Source organism: Hevea brasiliensis, chromosome 14 (assembly GCF_030052815.1).
Source record: "Hevea brasiliensis isolate MT/VB/25A 57/8 chromosome 14, ASM3005281v1, whole genome shotgun sequence".
NCBI classification, from domain to species: Eukaryota; Viridiplantae; Streptophyta; class Magnoliopsida; order Malpighiales; family Euphorbiaceae; genus Hevea; species Hevea brasiliensis.
The window spans coordinates 2,367,338-2,390,352 of record NC_079506.1 but is presented as its reverse complement, the minus strand read 5'-3'; the positions used below and the strand labels follow the sequence as shown (position 1 = coordinate 2,390,352).

Genomic DNA, 23,015 nt, shown 5'->3' with positions numbered 1-23,015 from the left:
AAACTTTAAAATTTTTTAAAATTAATTCATACCTTAATATCCCTTTACTTTTTAAAAAAATTTTCAATATGATAAAAGTCGGAAGAAAAGTTGGAGCTATTGTCAAATTTCAAACATGAAAGGGGCTTCCCACCAAAATACCAAACAATCCAAAATATCAAACATTCTATTTATCACTGCGCATGGTAACCAAATGATTAATATGGTGAAATAACCTTCTTCCACCTCGGTTCAACTCCCTACTCCAATGAGACAGGTTCAATGGTAAATCAATATTTTCTAAATTATTTTTTTCACTATCATCTAGAATAATAGTTTTTCTCTGAAAAACAATTTTAGCCCTGAAACCTCAATGTGAAACAGGCATTAAGGTGCTCAATTGTGTTGTATATGAATTTTAAACCAATTAAAAGATAAAAGCATTACAATTAACTATGATACAAACCCCACATAGGGCATTAAAAATGTTCAACCCTTCTTTGACAATATTTCATGTACTCCTTAACAAAGTATTCATTTCCAACCCACATTTTGCCCATTCATATACTTGCACAATAATCACAAAACTGATGCTGCTGCTGTTTTTTTTTTTCACTCTGGAGATTTAGCAGAATCACATGACGTCAAAATTTTAAACCTCTGCAGGCCTAGTAGAAGTATCTCTGAAATAACAGATAATCATCTCTTTGAGCTCAAATTGACAGGATTTGTTTAGCACTGCTGAATGAGGTCACTGAAAGAATATGTTTACAAATAATCATTCTCTTTTCTCCTCTTCTGTTTCATCCTCTTGATCAAAAACATCTGTGGTCCTGGCATTCTTCTCTTTCTTCTCAATTAAACTTATGTCACCATCTGATTTTCCCCTCGTTAGAGAATGAGCTTCTTCATCATCAGATTCCTCTCCTACTTCTTCTGAGTAGGCATACCTGTGTAGTTTGGCAGAAAAGGTCAGCATAAAAAGGTGGCAAGAGGACATAATATGTGGTGACATGTTTTAGGTGAAAATTGGACACATGCTCTCAGCAATGAGGTAAAGAAAAATTTTAGAACTTTGGCCTCAAACATGTTTTAATGTTTGAAGATATATATATATATATATATATATCATTTACCTATCATGACTCTCACTAGGCCATTATCCAAATAATGGAGTGACACTCGCTCTCATTAGATCCCCAGCCCTTGCTCAAATGAGGTTAGTTATTATGCTTTAATGATGATTTTTTTTTTCTTTTAAATATTGTTTGAGAAAGTCTACTTTTCATGAAAAGTTCACTGGACAATTTACGTAACACTTATTTCAAAAAGAATTTCAACCACCATCTTGACAGTAATAGGTCAAAACCTCCTTTCTCTTAGCCAACTCATTTGTGATTTATTTCATATAATTTAGTCATGTTATATACCATCATTCGGTATTATTTTTTACCTAAAGAGAGCTCTCATCAGCAGACCAAATGCTAATACATAGGCATTTTCAAATGAACAACATTAAATTAAAGAACTTTCAGATTATACTATACCGTTGCGAGCTTTGAGAAGGAGCCCAGAGATAGCAAATGACAGAGAGCAAGGCAAATGCAAGAATGTCCCAGAAAGCAGTAATTATCCAAGCACTTTGCCACCGTTCATTAAATGGATCTGTTGCTTTGAAGTAAACCTATAAGAAAGCAATATCAGATTCAGAACAAACTAAGCAAACCACATTCACAGCTTAATAATTAGAGGAGAAAAATTATTTGCATATTGTTTACAAGAAAACAACATTCTATTGGACAAAAAAGTTTTCCTCCTAAACAGAAGCAAAGAAGATCAGTAACAAAATGGAAAATAAAAGTTCATATTTGAAGCAGCAAATGATACCGGTTGTTTCCAGAGAACAGGCTATCAACTATCTTTAACAATCTCCTTCGCAATTTCTGTAAAACTAAGATATTTGGTATGAAAGATCTCCATGTCTAAGGGTAATAGCTCATTGAATCCTTAACAAGTGCAACTGTGCAAGTGATCCGCGTAAGGTAAACCAGCCTAAGTTATGCTCAATTAGCAAATGAAAGCTGTGAGGGGGTTCTCTGTGTCAACATTCAAGAGGAAAGTAATGCATTGCATATATAAATTTTTTTCCAGATGAAAACATTGTACTACAATTTTTTCAATTCCAATACAAGCACACTACTAGAAAAACAGAAAAGACATGATTATTTTTTGACTGGTAAATGGAACATACTTTACATCCATCTTCCAAGACAATCTATGTAAATGAAGAATATAATACAAGTAAATGTGATAAATTTGCACAGAAGCCAATGTGCACTTTCCCACATATCATACCTCATAGGCTATCCAAGTAACAGAAGTTACAACTGCCACAGCTAGTGCATTTGAGAACTTCCTATAGATATCCAACTTGACAGAGCTTCTTTTTGCCTGCATAATAATAATAATAATAATAATAATAATAATAATAATAATAATAATAATAATAATAATAATAATTTTGGCATCCAAAAGTAAGAAAGTAGGAAACAAAAGTTGCAAAAATGGCAAGAGGAAAAACAAGCACTTATAATAGCAAGACATTAAGATCCTAAGCAGAAACAGATGATTACCACAAGTTAATACCTGTAGCTGCTCCAATGTCCTTGAAAGCGATGTAAATATCCATAGTATCAAAAATGCATCCAGGAATGCATCAGGAAGGACTAGAAACAATCTTGCTCTTCCTGATATGTCATTAATACTCCCCACATACTCAGTAATACCGAGCAACTCAGACGCCAAAAAATATGTACATCCAAGAAGAAGCACCTTTGAGGTAAGACCACCAAGAGTGGGCCGTACGACACCATAACCCATTGAAATTGAGAGTATAACAAGACGAGAAAAAGTTTTCCTTATAGCTCCAACAGTCACAACCCAAGTTGTAATTGCAACTGGCCTAGTTCCTGTGCTGTTAAAATTTGCATACTCAGAATACCAAAGAATCATCTCAGACAATCCTAGGGCAATAACAGCTGTGATGCAATGCTGAAGTTGCAATATGTCCTTCCAAAACCTCATGTACTGGAAAAACCAAATAACACTAAGCAAAAGATATGCAAGAGACATGAGCACGTAAAACCTCATTAAAGGGGCCATCCTACCAGGTAAATAACCATCAGGATTCTTCCAAACTGTCTTCCCACTCATTACTAGTCCCTTGAGTTTTGGATCACATGTGATAAAGAATAAGTTATACATCCCAGTCTTCGTGACATTAACATACTCATCTCGTATGTTTGTAGATAAGTAGTTACCACTGAATTGTACATTCAAAACAATAGGCCACTTATTGTCTGTCGCTGAAGGTATCCTAATGACTTCACCTTGCTTGCAACCTTCCAGCTTAGCAAGATCAGGGGTACAACAAATCGATCTTTGTCCACCATAAGCAGAACCGCCAATATTATTCCGGTCAGCTGCCTCAAAAATCACAACCTGTACCAATCCTGAACTGTGTTCCATTTCTGAATGCTCATCAGCAGCCTCCTTGGTCCTCCAAAGAGTGATATCCCTAAACCTGTTCCAGTTACCATTATACAGTGAATCCATCTTTCAACAGAAAGTCAGAAATGCAAAAATTCAATAAGCACGAGTATAAACACAAAAATGGTAGAAATCATATGATCTTTAAAACATACGATGCATTAACAGGAACAGAAACACTATTAAATCCAGGGATGAATACATACACCAGCCCAAGAACCAGTAATATCAAACTCTCTCTCTCTCTCTCAGAGCCTGCACATGCTACCTCACTACTTAAAATTTACACTTTGGAAAGAGCTAAACTCCAGAAATCTTTCATGAAATAATATTTGTGAAAAGACATGTCCTTGAGTGCTGCTTAGGCTTTATTTTCCTCCTTAACACTGTTGATTTCGCAGCTAATGGGGAAGCAAATGATAGCAAGCAGCATCTTTATGAACTCATATAAATCTGTCTTCCATCTCTATAATTTTCACTAGAGTCAGAAAATTAGATTCGTTTTAAAAATATTATAATATCATATTTGGCTAAAATATTTAGAACTACAAAAAATGGGTAGCTTCAAAAACCTTCTGCTTCGGATTCCTCAGCTTTCATGGCACCAAAACTCGATTGGCAACCTCAGATCTCATGTTTTTATCTTCGGTTTAATTAAAATTTCGAGCAAATCCCAATGCTTCTTTAAACCCAAAACCCACAAATCTTTTCATCAATAAAATGCAACATCAGATCCAGTAAAAAAAATTCCACTAGAAAATCCAAGACCCGCAACATCTTCTTCAAATCCCACATTTTTCTGATAATTCAGAAGCAATTGATAGGTACCTGATATAAGAACGGCCATTTGGGGCGGCCACAATGCCTTCGCTGCCACCGGAAAGAAGGTAAGCATTTCCAACTTCGTCGAAGGGTTCTTTGTCGTAGATGTGGATGGAGGCATTGGTGAGATTTATGATTAAAGACAAGAAAAAGAATGAGTAAGTGATAATGAGAATGGGAATGGGATAAGATCTGCTTCTTCGAGATGCGAAATCCATGGCCAGAAAGAGAGAGAGAGAGAGAGAGAGAGAGAGAGGAAGAAGGAGATATTAGCGGCGAAATAGAAGGGGTAGATTCTGAGATGCAGGTGGTGGTGGTTTGGAGGGAAGGAATTGTGAGAGAAGCAAAGATCACTGTCAGTGAGAAGAGCGAAAATGTTGGTTTACGCGCCGACAAGGACGCGAGCAACCTGAATTAGTCTATGATTTTTTTTAAAAAAAAGAAAATAAATAAAATTAGGAATTATAGATGATTATAATTTAAAAAAAATTATTTCATTTTAGATTATATTTATTTTATGAAAAATAATTTATATATATAATTATTTTTTATAAAAATATATTTTTGTTATTTAATTATAATATTAATTATTTATATGTATTTATATTATATATATATATATATAATATTTTTATATTTTTTATTATTTAATTATAATATTAAATAATTTTTTAAAAAATGTTTCTTATGAAATAAAGAAACCTGTGCTATTAAAAAAATAAAATTACGTTTTTTCATTGAATAATATTAAAAAAAATGAAATGTGTAACTATAAAGAATTTAAATTTATATAAGAATGAACTTATTAACCATTAGATTAAATTTTATATTTAAATTTGTACACTCAATTTATATAACATCCTAAATTTTTAAATTTATTATTTTATGGGTAAATGTTAATATTTTATTTTATTTAAATTTTTAAAAAATTATTTGAAATTTTTCGAAAATATTTAAAACTTTGATAATTTTTAAAACTTAATTTAAAGACCACGTGACAAAACTAAAAATATATTTGGACTCTACGAATTTTCCTGAGTTTTTTAAAATTTTTTCGAAATTTTTGGGCTTCGTTTTCGGTCCCAAGACAGAGTAAAAATTTAAATTTTTTATCTTGAATCGGACCGGCCGAATCGAACCGAACTGATCAGACCGATCGAATCGGACCGGCCTTCTTCTTTTTTTTCTTCTCCCTCGTGCGTTCTCGTCTCTCTTCCTCTCTCTCCCATTTTCTCTCTCCTCCCTCCTCCCCCAGAGCCTCCTCACCTCGTCGGCCAGCCTCCCCACCTAGTCGGCACGCCACCCTAGCTCTTCCTCGCCGCCGGCCGACGCTCCAAGTGGCCGGAAACGACGCACCAAGCTCCCCCTGCTCGCGCCCGCCGTTTCGGCTTCCTGACCAAAATTCGGCCAATCCGGCCACCGTTTGGGCCGGGTTTTATGTCAAAGCAAATCTACACTTCCAGAGCCTTCCATAGACACCAAGAACATTAAAATTCATTGAGCGATTTGCCCAATTTTTGTCCGAAAAATTTTAGCCCATTTCGACTTTTGGGCTAGATTTCTCACAAACCGTGAACCCTAAGAGAAAACCGAGAGTACTATAGCGCTCCACTCGTCGAGAGCTTCGCAGCAATATAAATTTTAAAATTTTTCGATACCGTTTTTCGGTGGATCCTACGAAACTTCATAGTGTTTTTCTGAGCATTAAATGAGTTTAGAAAATTCCATAAAAATTATATACTGACCCCCGTGTTGTGGGCTTCGTGTAGGTACCTTCAATTCGCGGAAATTCAACAGTTGCCCGAGTCTGTGAATTTCCAGCCAGACAGACAGGCTACAGAAAAAGTCTCGGAATTTGGGTCGATATTTTGGCTACTCCACCATTGTCAAACGTTCCGAGCGCATTCCCGAGGTTGGAATCGGCATAAGTAAACCCGAACCTTACTTTTTCTTAATTGTCTAGTGCTTAAATTGGATTAAAAATCCATAAAATATTCATGGTAGCTCAGAAAAATTATGATTCCTTTTGCATTAGCTTAGTAATGTTACTAAGGACCACGGGGCAAAGTTTTAGAATTTTTAGAGCTCATATGGGTAGTTTTTGCAAAAGGGTTAATTATAAAGACTAAACTGTAATTTTACATATTGTGACTGATGACTGTTTGAATGGGCCCAGGAGGGGCTGTGTGATGTGATTGAGTTGTGGGTGTATGGTTTGTGGATATAGAAGTGCGTTTTAAACCCTTTTGCAGGTTGGGTATGTCCTAGGTATAGGGAAAACTCTGCCGGATTTTCGACACGACTTAGGACATATTTGATCTTTTCTTAGTTTGTATTGAGTCAAATGTATTAAATAATTGTAATAAAATTGTCAGTGAGGGATGACCTTCCTCCTCCAATTGCCACAAAGGATCGCAGTTAAGTCTGTGAGTAAAATATTAATTTTAATTGTAATTTCGATATTATTATATGTGTAAGCATGCCCATGCTTCACTTATATGTATATATCTATGTAGTTAAACTCTAGGCACGTTTTATGTTGCATTCACAACTGTTAAAGTGCTATGCATGTTGTTTGTGGTAATTTGGAGCAGTGTACGTGCGTTGGTGTTTGTGTGGTGTGGTGTTGGATATGGATAGGACGGGTAGATACGGCTTGAGATCTTCACTGGGACCCGGTCATTCGAGGTAGACACGGCTTGAGTTCTTCGTTGGACCCCGTATTTGGTTTATTAAGCGAAAGTCCGGCTGAGATCTTCGCTGGCAGAGGTTGGATTAAGAGGGCTGGATAGGAAATCAGCTCCCATATATGTATTGTTTGACATTATCGGGTGTGTGAGTGCTCTAAATTGCCTTTTTGATGTGATTTGTATGAAATTTATGACGATGTTACATTTCACTCCACAGAGTGCATTAGCTTTAGATAGCTATAGAGATTATGGTTAAAATTGATATTTTACTCTCTAAGTCGAACGCTCACTCCTGTTCATTATTTTTCCAGGCTACAGGAGGATTATTGTTGTGGTTAACCTGCTTTTCTTCTTCGCAAGTCGTCTATTAATATCTATAATGTTTGTATAATTCGGTTAACTCCTAGAATTTTCGCATGTGTTAGAAATATTTATTTGATTTGGGTCTGTAATATATTTGTCATGTTGGACCGGTAAAGTTATTAAATGCATGTATGGTTGGATTGGATGAGGGAGCCGAGCTCCCATTTATTTTTATGACATTTGATTATGTGGAGGGTGAGCTGAGCTCCCCAGTTTATATTATATTGTGTTTACAGATCGGGTAAGTCAAAAACTCCCCGTTAAATGGTCCATTTTATGGCCAGACTCTGTCCGGTTAAATTTTTGAAATTGAGCCCAAATGGGCCTTAGAGTTGGATTGGAAAATAATTAGACTTACTACGGGCCTCGAGGGCTTTAGACTGGTTCAGGTCCTAGTGCCGGTCCGGCCCATAGGTTGGGTCGTGACAATTTAATTAATTATGTACATATCACAATATAAATATTTAATCTAATCATTATTAAGGTCATTCTTAAATTAGCTTGAATTTATATTAAATACACCCATTAATGAATATTTTTATAGCATAAAATTTCATTTACAAAAATTATATATATATATATATATATATATATATTATTTGTATCATGTTTTAAAACAAATTTATTTGAAAAATGAAAAATAAGAAATGGTTATAATTCTACATAATCTCTTTGTAATTCCATAATAATAGCTAAGACATAAGCAATTGTAACAAAGTCTATAAAACAATTATGACATTATAATAATTTATGATTGATAATCAGAATTTAATTATTTAGGTGTATGATGATTTTTTGTTTTTACTAACAAGATTCTTTTCTTTTATATAAAACTTTTAATTAAGTAGATATTAAATTTTTTTTAATAGAAGTTTAAAATTTTAATTATTAAATTTCCCTTTGAAATGGATGCTTTATTTTATCGAGTTATATGAGGTGTAGTGATTAGTGAACAAAAGATTATTCTTTACATTCTAGTTTTTAAATAATTCTCATCATCAATTTTCTTTAAACAATGAAAATGATAACACATCCTTTGTATAATGAAAATGACAATTTAAAATTACATGATTTTTTAACACATCCAATGCTCATGTGCTACTTGTGCTGCTGCTGCTGCTGCCAAGACAAGAACATGTTAACCAGAAATAAGGGTTGGCATCTACCTTGTTGAGCCTGGACTTTAGATGACACTTTCAACAAGAGAGTCCACAAGTGCAAGTGCAAGACTTGTTGAAGAGTCCTCAAAATGAGAATTGCATTGCCACTTTCACTAATGGATTGGAAACAAGAAAGATGAGATGAAGGTGGTGGAGTGTTATCATAAGTTCATGCCTAATTGGCTTGTTGTTCATTAGCAAATTGCTTGCCTCAAAGATAAGATGGATTGGAAACAAAAGATGAGATTAAGGGAGTGGCGCATTTTCATAAGCTCATGCCTAAAGGGCTAGTAGCTTAATCGGAAAAATGCTAACCTGAGAGATAAGAATACATATAGTATAAACAAGAAAAATCATATATATCCAGATGCAAACATGTTATTACATCCAGCAACCTCTACTCCCACCGCAGAAGTCAGACGCCCAAGAAAGGCAGCAAAAACTCAAATATTGAACTGCCTGCCAGTAGCTGACAACTCGGGAACTCATTTGTGTAAGATCACCAATTGTGTATAATGAAGATTAGAGCATTAAGAATAAAAGAAAAAGAGACCTTGATACCATGTTTGCAGTACCACTTGAAAGTAGCATTTGTACTTGTCCACAGTTCACAAATTATCTAAACTAATCCTACCTTGGATATGCTGGATGACAGAATGAACTTTGACTAGGTGGCAGGTGCCCGCCTTGGCTTATACTCAATATCTGTTAGGCTTCTTAGTATTGATGTTGCATACATTAATTAAAGGCAACTTGCACCTTTAGTTGCATCTCTCAACTAGGGCCAAGACACAAGTTTGAGTCCCGCATTTCCCTTTTCTAACCAAAAGACAGAGAGAGAGAGAGAGAGAGAGAGAGAGAGAGAGAGAGAGAGAATTTAACTTGTTCTGGTTACAAGAACTCCTAAGCAACTAGGTCTCTCTGTAAAAGCATTGCAAAAACACCTGAAAAGGTACTTTCTTGGACAAATTTTCAACCTCAGTGCTAAATATACACTCAAAACTTTTTAATATTCAGAGGCATGAGCATAAAAAATCACTTTGAGCAAGATAAGAGTCCACCAAGATATCTAAAATGCAAAGAGAACTACATAACAAAAAAAGAAAAAAAAATCATAGTGAACACTAAAAGAAATATAAGAAACTCTGACCTGATCCACTCAATCTCAGTATGCATTGTAGAATCAAATCAATTTCTAATTCAACCCGAAAATGGTATAAAATAAACACTTCGAATGGATATGGGTTAACATAGACAGTGTTGATAATCAATTCACTAAAATATAAAAGAACACAAACTTCTTGTAAATCAAAGTCAAGAAAATTGCAGATACACGAAATTCTCAAGAAGCAACAGAGGAATTAGACAGCCTAAGGCACTCATTTTGGCACCTCTTTAAACAGACATCATTCCAATTGGGTACTTGATGTTGATTAACACAAACAGTTCTTGCACAAGCATCAGCACAAGCATCAAGTTCAGAAACACCACAAACAGTGACACAAGAATCAACAGTTGGGTCTTTAGAAAAAGCACCAACCTTTTTTAACATCCTTTTCGAAGTGCATACCCTTTCACAAACAAAAATTTCATCAGAGCTTTTTTCACGTCCTCTAGCACTCTTTAACCTTTGCTCTTCAACACTCTTCTTCTTCATTCTGAAAGCTTGACCTGCAATTATGGCTGGTGTGGCGGCACCTAACAGAGCCCACCATGGATCCACCATTGCTGCTACAAAAACAAAGCAATCGATCAACAATTAACCATTCAAAAAGAAATCCCTTCAGAGAAGTGGGTTCTAGCAGTAAATGTTCATGGCTTCTCAATTTCGATAACAGACAGCAGCAAACGAGGAACACTAAATAAGAAAACCTACCAAAGCAGTAGCGGCGGCAGCGGTGGCGCTGGGGGGCGATGTAAGCGGGAAGTTGCGCTTGCGGCGGTGGGATTAAAAGGCAATGGAGAGAAGCGTAAACTCGTCGGTCCAAGGGGTGTTTGGTTTTCAGGGATATAGTTGACAGTTGATAGTTGATAGACACGAATTGTGTTGTTTGATAGGCTTAAAAAAAATAGAGCTGATATGGACAATTGATATGATACCCATTAGCCATTAGCTGCAGTTTGTTCTATTTTTAGAGTTATTTCTCATCAGCTTATAGTTGATTTTATTTTATTTTTTATTTTGATCATATCATCTTTTTTTATTTAACTTAAAAATTAATATTATTAATATTTATATTTTTTTATTTATAATTTTAACATTTTAATTTTAATTAATATATTTTAATTTTATTAAAATATTTTTTTATTAATAACATAAAATATAAAATATTTATTTATATCTAAAAACTTAAAATTAATTATAAATTTTTCTATTAATAATAATAATTATTTTATCTATATTTTTAAAATTATTTAATTATTTAAAAAAATTATTTTCTTATTTTAATAATAAAATAAATGATAAAAGATTAATAATTATATATTTATTTAAATAATATAATATATTAATTAAATAATTACATATTTAATTTAATAATAAAATAAATAATATTGTAACACCCCAAAATTTTATTATTTATGAGTATTTTTGGTATTTTAATTTTATTTGAATTTTAGGAATTTTTTTGAGATTTTTCGGATTTTAAAAATCGGGTTCGATTTTCCGAAAATATAAACTTTGATGATTTTTAAAAATTAATTTAAAGACCACGTGGCAAAACTAAAAATATATTTGGAGTCTACGTATTTTTCTGAGTTTTACGGAATTTTTTTCGGAATTTTTGGACCTCGTTTTCGGTCCCGAGGCAGAGTAAAAATTCAAAATTTTGTATTTCGAATCGAACCGGCGGAATCGAATCGGACCGGATCGGACCGGTCGAATCGGACCGGTCTCTTCTCTTTTTCTTCCTCCCGCGCGCGACGCCCTCTCCTCTCTTCTCTCTCGTTTCTCTCTCCTCGCTAGCGCCCGCCAGCCTACCCGGCCAATGACGGCGCCGCGCCAAACCAAAGAAGCCGGTCGGCCGTCAAGCAACGGCCGAAACGCCATGTAACGTCCCTGCGGCTGCGCTGCCGACTTCCTCGGCCAACCGGCCGATCCGCCACCAATTGGACCGGTCTTGTGTCCAAAATCATTTACTCGGCGAGCTTTTCATAGACACCAAGAACGCCAAATCCGTCGAGCGGATTGTCCGATTTAGCTCGGGAAGATTTTAGCCCATTTCGACTTTCGGCTAGATTTCGAAACCGTGAATCCACGAGAAAATCGAGGCCACCAGCACGCTCCATTCGTCGAGAGCTTCAACGACATAAATTTAATTTTTCCGACACCGCTTTTTGGTGGGTCCCACGAACCGCAGTGTATTTTCGAGCATTAAATGAGCTTAGAAAATTCTGAAAAATTTATGTACTAACCCCGTGTTATGGGCTTCGTGAAGGTATTCTCGATTCACGGAAATTCGGCGATTGATCGAAGTTCGCAAATTTGGGCGAACGGACTGCACTGGAAAAGTCTCGAATTGGGCGAGGTTTTGGCTAGCCCCATTGTCGACGCCCGAGCGCGTTCGAAGTCGGAATCGGCAAAGGTAAACCCGAACCTTGTTTTTACGTAATTTTCTAGTGCTTAAATAGGATTAAAAATCCATAAAATATTCGTGGTAGCTTAGAAAATTTCGATTCTTTTTGCAATAGCTTAGTAATATTGCTAAGGATCGCGGGGCAAAGTTTTATAATTTTTAGAGCTTGTTTGGGCAGTTTTTGCAAAAATGATCAATAATAAGGACTAAATTGAAATTTTGCGTATTGTGATGGATGATTGATTTGATGGGCCCAGGAGGGGCTGTGTGATATGATTGAACTGTTGATGTATGGATTGCGAGTATAGAAGTGCGTTTTTAGCCCTTTTGCAGGTTGGGTAGGTCCTAGGTATAGGGGAGACTCTGCGATTTTCTACGACTTAGGACGTACTTGATCTTTTTCTTTGTTTGTATTGAGTCAAATTTATTAAATAGATGTAATGTAATTGTCAGGTGAGCCGGGACAGCCTTCTTCCTCCGCCCAGCCGCTACAGTAAATTGTCGTCAAGTTTGTGAGTAAAATATTAATTTTAATTGTAATTTCGATATTATTATATGTTCAGCATGCCCATGCATCACTTATATGCATATATTTATGTAGTTAAACTCTAGGCACGAATTATGTTGCATTTCATAACTGTTAATGTGCCATGAGTGTTGCTGTGGTAATTTGGAGCAGTGTGCGTGCGTTAGCGTGCGTGTGATGTGGTGTGGACTATGGACAGGACGGGGTAGTCACGGCTTGAGTTCTTCGCTGGGACCCGTTCCTTCGAGGGGTAGTCACGGCTTAAGTTCTTCTCTGGGACCCTCGATTTGGTTTATTAAGCGAAAGTCCGGCTTGAGTTCTTCAGGCACTGTGTTGGATTTAAGAGAGTCAGTATAGGATCGGCTCCCAATATATTATGATTGATGCTACGAGTGTGTGAGTGCTCCAAATTACCTTTTGATGCTATGATGTGAATATGATGTTGATGTTGCATTTCACTCCACGAGTGCATTAGTTCTGAGATAGTTATAGAGATTATGGTTAAAATTGATATTTTACTCTCGAAGTCGACGCTCACTCCTGTTCAAAAATTTTTACAGGCCACAGGAGGATATTTTGTTCAGGGTTAACCTGCTTTTCTACTTCGCAGGTTGTTTATTAATATTTGTGTAATTTTAGTTACTCCTAGAATTTCCGCATGTGTTAGCAGTAATTATTTGAATTTGGTCTGTAATATTATTATCATGTTGGACCTGTAAACTTAATATTTTAAGTCTGTTTTGATGGATTGGATGAGGGAGCTGAGCTCCCATTTATTATTATGTTGATGAGTATGTGGAGGTTGAGATTATCTCCCAAATGGATTGTTTATTGTGTTTACAGGTCGGGTGAGTCGAAAACTCCCTGTTGGAAAGTCCATTTTATGGCCGGACTCTGTCCGTTTGTTTTCTTGAATTTGGGCCCAATGGGCCTTAGAGTTGGGTTAATGAACAGTTAGGCTTACTACGGGCCTCGGGGGCTTTAAGCTGGCCCAGGTCCTAGTGCCGGTCCGGCCCATAGGTTGGGTCGTGACAAATATAATGTAATAAATTTATAATTTTATATTTATTTAAAAATTAAATGAATTATATGATATATACCCTTATAGTCATTTCACATATCAACAGCAATAGCTAAATATAATTTTACCAAACACTTAACATAAAACAGCTATCATCAGCTATCAATCATCAGCTATCAACTAACAATAACAGCTATCAGTTGTATCCAACAGTTAAACCAAACAGGTCCTAAATGTTCCAATTTTATGGGACATAAGAGTCATTTTGGTTTTATTTTTATTTTTATTTTTATTTTTATTAAAATAAATTATATTTTAATCCACAAAATTTAATAAAATTTATAATTTAATCTTTATATTTTTTAAAATTAAATAATTTAATCCTAAAATTTAATAATAATTCATACCGTTAAAATTTTATTAACTTATCATTAATTTTAATACAAATGATTAAACTGTCTTATCTTTATTTTTAATATAAAAATAATTTAGTCACAAATTTTTTAATAATTTAATTTTAAAATTTTATTTTATTGATAATTTATCATTATTTTGTATTAAAAATTATTTTTATTAACTCTTATTAAAAGTGATAATAGAAATGTGCTATGACTAATTAATATTAAAATATACAAATATTTTTATAAAAAAATCATAAATTCTATTAAAAATTTGTATTTATGCCAATTGAATAGAATGGGTAATTATAAATTAATATTAATTATAAAATCTACTTAATGAAAAAAAAAATAATAAAATTAATCTTATAATTTATCAGTCAAATTTAGTTTTACTGCAAACTGTTAAAAATAAATACATCAAATTAATGTAAAGAAGTACATTTTTGAGATTTCAATGGATGGCAAAAATGAAAAAATAAAAATGTGACTACAGTTTTTTAATATGGTTCCACCTGCTCTTGCCCAGTTGCCCTTGAAGCTAGCCATCTGCAACTGGTTCAATTTTCTTGAAACCCACCCCTGCATTGATACAAGGCAAAATTTGAGTTGTAACACGTATATATATAAAATCATAAACAATAATAAAAATCTACTACTTACATGGATGATGAGGATCTACTTTGGGACTCAATTAAAGCAGAATCCTTGATATCTACTGCTGAGGAGTGTTTCTCAGGCTCAGCTGGTGGAACTTCTGTGGTAGTAGTAATGGTAGTGGTGGTGGTATTGGGTTTGAGAAGAAAGCCTCCAAGGCCAATTTCATTGCAGGATACTTGCAGGTTGTTTGCATTATAAATGAGAAGATCATCCTCTTCATTTTCAGACAAGATGGAAGGATGATTCTTCAAAATATTGCAATGCTCCCTTTGAAGTCTTTCAATGGGTGTAAGACAGCGTTGAACATTTACAGACCTCTTTCTTGAAGGTATACCAGACTTCCACAAGCTTCCCTGGATTAATCCACCTGCAAACCATAACCATATGCTTAAATTTGCCTACCTGCCTTGTTCTGTCCAGAGTTTTAACAGGTCTAAGTGCGGGGTAAGAATCAAAGGGTTTGATTCGGTTCAGTTTTAAAAACAATAAAAAACCTGAACAAAATCAAAATTTTTGGCAAATTAGAAAGAAAATTAAATTAAATCAAATTAAAAAATTGAATAATTTTTTGCAAATTAAATAAAACTGAACTAAACTGGTTCAATTCGGTTTGATTTAAACTCCATCTTAATTTTTTTTTTACTTATTTTGAACTCACTTCTGACTCAATTTCGGCTATGTTTCTTATTTTAATTCTAATTTAAAGCCTTATAATAACTAATTAAAAAAATTATTCAGCTCAATTTAACTTATTTTTCTGTCTCAAAAAATAAAACTGAACTAGATAAATAAAATTTCTTAAATAAGAAAAATCAAATTACTACAAAAAATTAAACTGAGTTTCCCAATTAAATCGATTCGATAAAATTTTTTAATTTGAATAGAATTCTGCTCACCCCTAGAATATAAGACCTTTGGAAGTTGAACATCACAATTATGTGAACGAAGATACAGCACACTAGGAGTATTTTGGACAGCAAAATCTCAATTTTTCAATGGTGTTATAGAATGTAGACTGCAAACTTACCTGGACTTTCACCTCCATTCTCTTCTTCTTTTACATTGTAGCAGCTCTGGGAACATGATATTGCAGATTCTGAGCTAGATTTATTGGTTGTAAAATCATCAGAAGCAGTAGAATGGCAAACGTCAATGGAGAAGTTTTCTTCAGTACTTATCAATTTGCATTTCTTTGGAGCCGACTTGGATTTAATTCTTACCCTTTTAGCAGTTGGTTGTCCTTGGGCATGCTTAGGTGTATAGTTTGCAAGACATCCTCTAATCCTGTACCTTGATCCACAGGCATTGCATAACACTGGCTTCTCAGGTGGCCCATTTCTCCATAGTGGAGTGCCTGTTCCAAAGATAGAGAAAAGAGAAATTAAATAAAATTAATAGAAAGGAAAATTTGTCTAGATTCGTATATTCAATATATAAATACATGAGATTTATATATATAATAAGTGAATCACATTTTATATTTTATATTTTAAATTCATGATAAATCGAATTTAAATAAGAAAAATCTTTAAAAAAATAGAATAAAATGATTTCCTTTTAAACGGATCTTCAAAAATTACATTTATTGAGTATTAACATCTGTATTTTTATAATTCATTTGATTTTGATTAAAATTTAAATTTCAAAATTTATGATGTTAGAAATGATTTTAACGTCGTTAAATTAAAATTTATTAATTAAATATATAATTTAATAATTTAATATTATATGATAAGCTATTTACTTAAATTCATTATCATAACTTGAAAGTTGAAGGTGTATGATATTAGAAGCACATTCATATAGTGAGAAGTTATCTTTTCTTGAAACAAATTAAAAGAGAAGTGAAGAAGGCTTATTATTAGTGCCACAATGATAACAAGGCCCTTGTTTTCCCATATTGACACAATGCTCATAAAATTAATCCAACTTCAAATTTGCTCCAAGATCTCAACCCAATGAAACAATAGACAAATCCAAATGAATCTACAAGAAAAACAAAAATTAAGTCAGACAACTTACATAAAAAATAAAATTTTAATATAATTGATGGGGAGGGAACAATAATTAGAAACGACTATTAACATGTTGATAGGAACAAAAGGAAGAATCTTGAGAAGGGACTCGCGTCTAATTATTTAGTTGATGAAGCAATAATTTACCAAGGCGATGATTAGTAATTAGCCTTATGTTAGGTGATTAGGGTTAATGGGGGGAATTGATGGAATTTTACTATGCAATATTAGATGATATATAGTGGAAAACACTTGCTCAATGACAATTGTAGGATTCATTTCATTAATTTGACAATGGTGAGTCTAATAAGGAGATAACAACCATGATTCCATGAATGTGTTGGAGAAGGAAAAAGATAGTGAAATGTAATTAAAGTTTTATATCTAATAATGGAAATTCCTACAATTCTTGTCTTTTTTTTAACCCATTTCTTTCTTTGGATATTCTTTACAAATTTATTTTGAGAATATTTGGATTCTCTACAAATTGTTTTCTTTTAAATTGGCAATTATAGTGCTCAGAATTCAGACATTTATATGTATGTGTGAAATTGCTTTGTCAAAATCTAATAGAGGCTTTTTTTTTTTTTATAAATATCTAATAGGGTCAGTTGATTTAATAAGAATGAGAGTCTTTGTTCTTAATTAATCAGGGTTTGATTTTGTTATAAATCACTTAAAATTTGTTTATTCTAAGTGTATAAAATTAATATGAAAGGGTGCATTATTAAAATCACTTGAATAGATAATTTAATCATGATATGTAAAAACTATCATGAGAATTAGGGTATACATTATTCAGTTTTAACCGAATCAAATTGATGAATTTCTATTATTTCGGTAAGAATAAGTTCGGTTCAGTTTAATTTTCAATTAATAATAATAATAATTTTTAATTTTCGATTTTCAGTGTAGTTACTTTTGATTTAGCAATTAAAATAACTGAATTTTTATTAATTAATATATTAATTATAATTTTATTAATAATATATTATTTTTATATTTTATAATAACATTTAACTTATAATTATTCTCTTATTAATATCAAATCATATTTATTATGTTTTATATATAAAAAAATTATAAATATATTTTTATTAATAATTAATTAATTAATTAATTAAATAAAATATATTTTTTTAGTTTTTTGTTACTCTAGTTATAACTAATAATCGATTGAATATTTTATATTTTCGTTAATTTCAATTTTCTCTTAATTTTAGTAGAATTCAATTAATAATTTTAAAGTCATTTAATAATATAATTAGTTAAAAATTCGATTCGATTCGATTTAACTAACCGAATGTTCTCCCGGGAATATCTCTAACAATAAATACATAAAAGCTTTGTCACATAATCTAATTTAAAAAATTGTTCTATGATTATATAATGTTTCATTTTGTTTATATAGAAGCTTGATGTGAATATATTATACAACTACAACTAAGTTTTAATCGAAACTATAATTGAGGTCGGTTATATAAATTATTTTTTGCCATTAAATTCTGTTAAACATTAGATTCACTTCAATATCCAAAACTGTAAATCCTGTGGTACTACTTTCCTAATTTTATTTATTATTGTGTTATTAAACATTCATCTTAATCTCTACATTTTTGTTCCACTCATCTTGTAAATATATTGTACCTTAAGTAGCCAACATTTATCGTAATTTCATATGTGAAAATATAAAATTTTAAGGGATTAAAATATTTTTTAATATGAGAAGTAAGACAAACAAATAGTAGCTAAATTTAAAAATTTCAAGACTAAAGTGTGATTTAAATTACAATATCATTAAATAAAAATAAATAAATAAAATTTATAGATTTTTAAGCTTTTTTACCTTTATGGAAATCAACAAGGAAATGGTGCCTTAAATGGAAAGGAAAATAGGAAATCTGGGTTGATTTCTTTCCTAATTATGTGATATCTAACATTGAAGGAACAAAAAAATTTGCACTGAAATTCAATTAATCAATGGTAGAGTGTAATGAAAATCATTTCTTTCTCAAAGGGTAGTCTACTAGTCTATTCATATTTAAAGGGGTTATGAAACATGTTTTGAAGCACTAGGCACTAGAGACTAAGAAACCAGTGAAAGAATGGCAGAAGCTAGAAGAAATCCATTGTGGGTATTCTCTGTGCTTCTGTTGTTACTTGTTTTTGGTTTCTGTTTTCTTGATGCCAAGTTGGATACCAAGGCTCATTCCTCTGGTTTGGATGTGGACAATGAAAGGCTGAAATGGGCTTCTTCCACATACAAACTTGTGAATTCTGCTATTCCACCCAAAGACATTCCCATTTCTCAACCCACTAAATCCATTCATGGCCTACCACCATTTCATTTTGTGATGCTACCTAAAGGTTCTGTTCCTCCATCTGGGGGCAAGCCACCAATCCATAATCCATCAGAAATTAAGAATTTGAATTTTGGGATGCTGCCTAAGGGTCCTGTTCCCCCATCTGGTCCAAGTCCGCCCAATCCCATTCATAACCCACCACAATTTAAGCATTGGAATTTTAAGATGATGCCTTAAGATTTTGTTCCTTCATCTGAAAAGGCTTGAAATTTTGGAATGCTCCTAAGGCATTCTTGTTTGCCTATGTAATAGATCTCCATCAATAAACCATAATCTATAACATTCTCACAGTTTGATGCTTACATTCTATTCAACAGTGCATAGTATGTCTCTTCATATATATGATATAATTAGCTTCCATTGGAATTCAAAGTTGAGATCCCATAATTTTGAAGACAACATTAATATTACTGAATTAAAGCCCATCGTTATTTTTGTTGTTCATATAATTTTGAGTAATTTGAAAATTAAGAAAGTAAAAGGAAAAAGGACACAAGGAAGGAAAATATAATTAATGTGGACCCATAAATACTTTTCTCTTCAATTTAAAAAGAAAATAAATAAAATTATATTTTAATCTAAAATTATTTATTTTAATGGTAAATAAAAAAAATAAAATATATATTTCACTATTCAAAAAAGCTATCTAAATAAGGAGAGAAAATTATTTTTTTCTTTATTTTTTTTTCCCTTTATGCTTCTCTATATCTTTTGATAAATGAGAAGCAAGATGACTCAATTCTTTTGACTGGCGCATTGCCTGGCCAGCTCCCTGAAGAGTCACAACAGCATTGCAACAGCTACTTACTGCCTCAGGTCCTGCAGGCTGTTACCCGTAATTGGTGAAATTACAGGGGATTTTGAGGTTAAGGGGGATTAGGATTTGGGCTTGCAAAGGGGCATGGGTTTGATCAATTGAGATGGCAGGGGAGAGTGGGGCTTCGGCCTCCTAGGCTTGCCTTGGCTAGTTGATTTGAGTTTTTACATTCTTGTCTAATTTGGCTTTTGGCTTCATTTGGATTGGAGGATGTTAACTATGGAAAAGCACCTTACTCTTAAATTGCAAGTGAATAGTAAGCTTTCTGTAGAAACAATGGCGCATTCATGGGAAATAAGGGAAGGTGGAGTGGTAGGTCAAGGGGAAGAAGGGGTATTTTCGGAATTTAAAACTATTCTCTCTCTCTTGTGACCGAGGCAACTTATCTTTGATCAACAAAATCTGTAATTGAAGGATTAAATAGTTCCATTTTGAATAAGCAAGAGACATTTTTATTGAGTGGACCAACTATTAAATTTTGATTGAACTCATGAACAACAGTAATTTACTCATATTTTTATTTATTACATATGCGAAGGTGTCAAACTTTGGACTTATATGTTTGTTTATATTTATTTTTGTTATTTATTTAATTTTCATAAAAAATTTAAATATGGGTCACTTCACAATTTTATGAAAGATTTCAATATCATTACATTTATAAAATTTATTAATATTCGTTATTTAATAATTTTAAATGGATTAAAATATAATCCATTTGCAAATTTTTTTTTAATTAAAGAGTTTATTAATGTAAATAAAATTCAAATAATTTTATGAAATTAATTTCTAAAATTCCATATAATATTTCAAATTAATTAACTTATTCATAGGAATTTAATTAATCTCATTCATCATTGTCAAACGCTCTTCAACTGCTTCAAGTAATTTGTATTTTTTTTATAGATAGAGAAATACGTATGTGTTACAAGTAATACATGAATTCAAACACAACATAAATAAAAAAGATTTAAATAATTTATAGGGTAAATTTTTTAAAAAGAGAAATATATATATATATATATATATATATATATATATGTACGTATTATTTTCTAATTCAACCACAACAGGGAATTGAAAAAAAAAAATCATGTGTTTCCTAACTTAGCGATGTTTATATTAATGTGGAATGAAGCATAAATTGGTAATGCAAACTAATACATTAAGAATATATATTGGAAATAATAATTATTTTATATTTTAGCTGAATAAATTTAAAAAGATAGAATAGAAAATTTTGCTTGCCAAAGGATCATCCACCTATATTTAAAGGATGATATGAAACATTTTTGAAGCAAATGAAAATAATGGCAAAGATTAGTAGAACTCCATTTTGCATATTTTCTATGCTTCTATTGGTAATTGTTTTTGCTCTGTCTTGTTGAAGCTAAATTGGGTTATGAGGATCATTCATCCATCAATTTTGAAGTATTGCGTAAGCGCACTGTTCCTCCATCTGGACAGAGTCTGCCTATTTATGATCCACCATTGTTGAGGTATTGGAGTTTTGGGATGTTGTTCAAGGGTCATATTCCTTCATCTAGACAAACTTCACCTATTTATAATCTATCATCACTTAGCCTTTTTGGGATGTTAATAAAAGGATCATGTTCCTCTATTTGGACACGCTGCACCTATTCACAATCCACTACCACTTGGCCTTTCTAGGATATTGATAAAGGGTCCTATTCCTCCATCTGGACAATCCACCATCACTTAGCCTTTCTGGGATGTTGATCAAGGGTCCTGTTCCTTCATCTGGACAAGCTTTGCCTATTCATAATCCACAATCAGTTAACCTTTCTGGGGTGTTGATCAAGGGTCCTGTTCCTCCATCTGGATAAACTCCGCCGATTCATAATCCACCATCACTTGCGCTTTTTAGGATGTTGATAAAGGGTCATGTTACTCCATCTGGACAAGCTTCACCTATTCATAATCCACCACCACTTAGCCTTTTTGGGATGTTGATAAAGGGTTCTGTTCCTCCATCTAAACAAGCTTTATAGGACCTTCATAGGATGTTGATCAAAGGTCCTATTCCTCCATCTGGACAAACTCTGCCCATTCATAATCCATCATCTCTTATGTAACACCCTTAATTTTCAAATAATTACTTTATATGTAAATATAAATATTTTAGTCTAACTCCTAGTGTTGTGGGCTTTGCGTAGGTACTTTCATTTCGTGGCAATTCGACCGTCATCCGGATCTACAATTTCGGGCAGAGCATATAAGCTGCCGGAATCACTTTGAAACCAGGTCAAAGATATAGGCTACCTCACCATTTTTAGACTCCCTGGACGCATTCCAAGTGTCAAAATTGACATAGGTAAACTCGAACTCAGAGTTTCTTCAATTTTATAGTATTGAGTTTAAAATAAAATTCCATTAAATATTCATGGATAGCTAGAAAATTATAATTCATTTTGCGTTAGGTCTATAATATTGCTAAGGACCGCGGAACAAAATTTTAGAATTTTTAGAGCTAGCTATAATGACTTTTGCAAAATATCCGTTTTAAACCTTATAATTGAATTGTTAGATTATGTGAAATTTGCCTTAGTTGGAGAGCCTAGGAGGGGCCATATGATATTGATGAGATATGGGTTGAGTTTATAAGTGTTATTTGAACCATTTTGCAGGTTGGGTAGGTCCTAAGTATAGAAAAAATTTTATCGAATTTTCGGCATGAATTAGCCTGTCTGTTGTCTCTTTAGAGTCTTATTTTAAATTAGTACTAATAAATTTATAATATAATTAAATAGGTGATCGATGTCAACTATTTTTTCTTCACCCAATAGCCACAATAGTTCCCGGTACACTATAAATGGATATTTATTTTATTTATAATTTCAATATCATTATATTTCTAGGATGTTCATGCATCACTTGTACTTATATTTATATAGTTAAATATTAGGCATGCCCTGTTTTGCATTTATACTTGATGATATTTCCTTAGTTATTGTGTTTTGATAATCTGGAGCTGTGTGTTGTGGTGTGATGGATATGGGTAGGATGGGCAAATTGACTTGAGTTAGTTTCGCTTGGGACCCTGTCCTTTTTGAGGA

At 32.8% G+C, this 23,015-nt stretch overlaps 3 protein-coding genes across 7 annotated transcripts; all 3 read right to left on the bottom strand.

Annotated features, from left to right (window-relative positions):
* Positions 1 to 406: 406 nt before the first annotated feature.
* On the bottom strand, positions 407 to 10,248 carry LOC110670657 (uncharacterized). 3 transcript variants are annotated; one of them, XM_058134058.1, is made up of 6 exons: positions 10,104 to 10,248; positions 4,357 to 4,398; positions 2,626 to 3,562; positions 2,335 to 2,430; positions 1,527 to 1,663; positions 407 to 929 (listed from the first exon to the last, which is right to left on the bottom strand). In XM_058134058.1, the coding sequence occupies exons 3-6, from the start codon at positions 3,505 to 3,507 to the stop codon at positions 758 to 760; spliced, it is 1,287 nt and encodes a 428-aa protein (XP_057990041.1). In that variant the 5' UTR covers positions 3,508 to 3,562; positions 4,357 to 4,398; positions 10,104 to 10,248; the 3' UTR covers positions 407 to 757. The 3 variants fall into 3 exon arrangements, with proteins under 3 accessions (XP_057990041.1, XP_057990042.1, XP_021688471.2); XM_058134059.1 differs by lacking the exon at positions 4,357 to 4,398 and having other exon boundaries at positions 10,104 to 10,241; XM_021832779.2 differs by lacking the exon at positions 10,104 to 10,248 and having other exon boundaries at positions 4,357 to 4,747.
* LOC131172649 (uncharacterized protein At5g64816-like) lies at positions 9,756 to 10,559 on the bottom strand. 2 transcript variants are annotated; one of them, XM_058134061.1, is made up of 2 exons: positions 10,440 to 10,559; positions 9,756 to 10,294 (listed from the first exon to the last, which is right to left on the bottom strand). In XM_058134061.1, exon 2 carries the CDS (start codon positions 10,287 to 10,289, stop codon positions 9,906 to 9,908), a length of 384 nt encoding a protein of 127 aa, XP_057990044.1. In that variant the 5' UTR covers positions 10,290 to 10,294; positions 10,440 to 10,559; the 3' UTR covers positions 9,756 to 9,905. The 2 variants fall into 2 exon arrangements, with proteins under 2 accessions (XP_057990044.1, XP_057990043.1); XM_058134060.1 differs by having other exon boundaries at positions 9,756 to 10,291.
* Positions 10,560 to 14,435: 3,876 nt separating this feature from the next.
* LOC131172648 (uncharacterized) lies at positions 14,436 to 16,097 on the bottom strand. Of its 2 annotated transcripts, none has more exons than XR_009143215.1 (4): positions 15,964 to 16,097; positions 15,771 to 15,839; positions 14,747 to 15,110; positions 14,436 to 14,665 (listed from the first exon to the last, which is right to left on the bottom strand). XR_009143215.1 is itself a non-coding variant. In XM_058134057.1 (4 exons), exons 1-4 carry the CDS (start codon positions 16,077 to 16,079, stop codon positions 14,644 to 14,646), a joined length of 576 nt encoding a protein of 191 aa, XP_057990040.1. In that variant the 5' UTR covers positions 16,080 to 16,091; the 3' UTR covers positions 14,436 to 14,643. The 2 variants fall into 2 exon arrangements, 1 of the variants encoding a protein (XP_057990040.1); XM_058134057.1 differs by having other exon boundaries at positions 15,771 to 15,844; positions 15,964 to 16,091.
* Between the last annotated feature and the right edge of the window lie 6,918 nt (positions 16,098 to 23,015).

Coding starts and splice junctions, on each gene's coding strand:
- LOC110670657 (XM_021832779.2), bottom strand. CDS start 4,568: ATGGATTTCGCATCTCGAAGAAGCAGATCTTATCCCATTCCCATTCTC. Junction 1,664..2,334: donor TTACTTGGATAGCCTATGAG/GTATGATATGTG, acceptor GCTTTCTTATAG/GTTTACTTCAAAGCAACAGA. Junction 930..1,526: donor CCTTCTCAAAGCTCGCAACG/GTATAGTATAAT, acceptor CAAACTACACAG/GTATGCCTACTCAGAAGAAG.
- LOC131172649 (XM_058134061.1), bottom strand. CDS start 10,289: ATGGTGGATCCATGGTGGGCTCTGTTAGGTGCCGCCACACCAGCCATA.
- LOC131172648 (XM_058134057.1), bottom strand. CDS start 16,079: ATGGGCCACCTGAGAAGCCAGTGTTATGCAATGCCTGTGGATCAAGGT. Junction 15,111..15,770: donor GAATGGAGGTGAAAGTCCAG/GTAAGTTTGCAG, acceptor TATGGTTTGCAG/GTGGATTAATCCAGGGAAGC. Junction 14,666..14,746: donor AGTAGATCCTCATCATCCAT/GTAAGTAGTAGA, acceptor GTATCAATGCAG/GGGTGGGTTTCAAGAAAATT.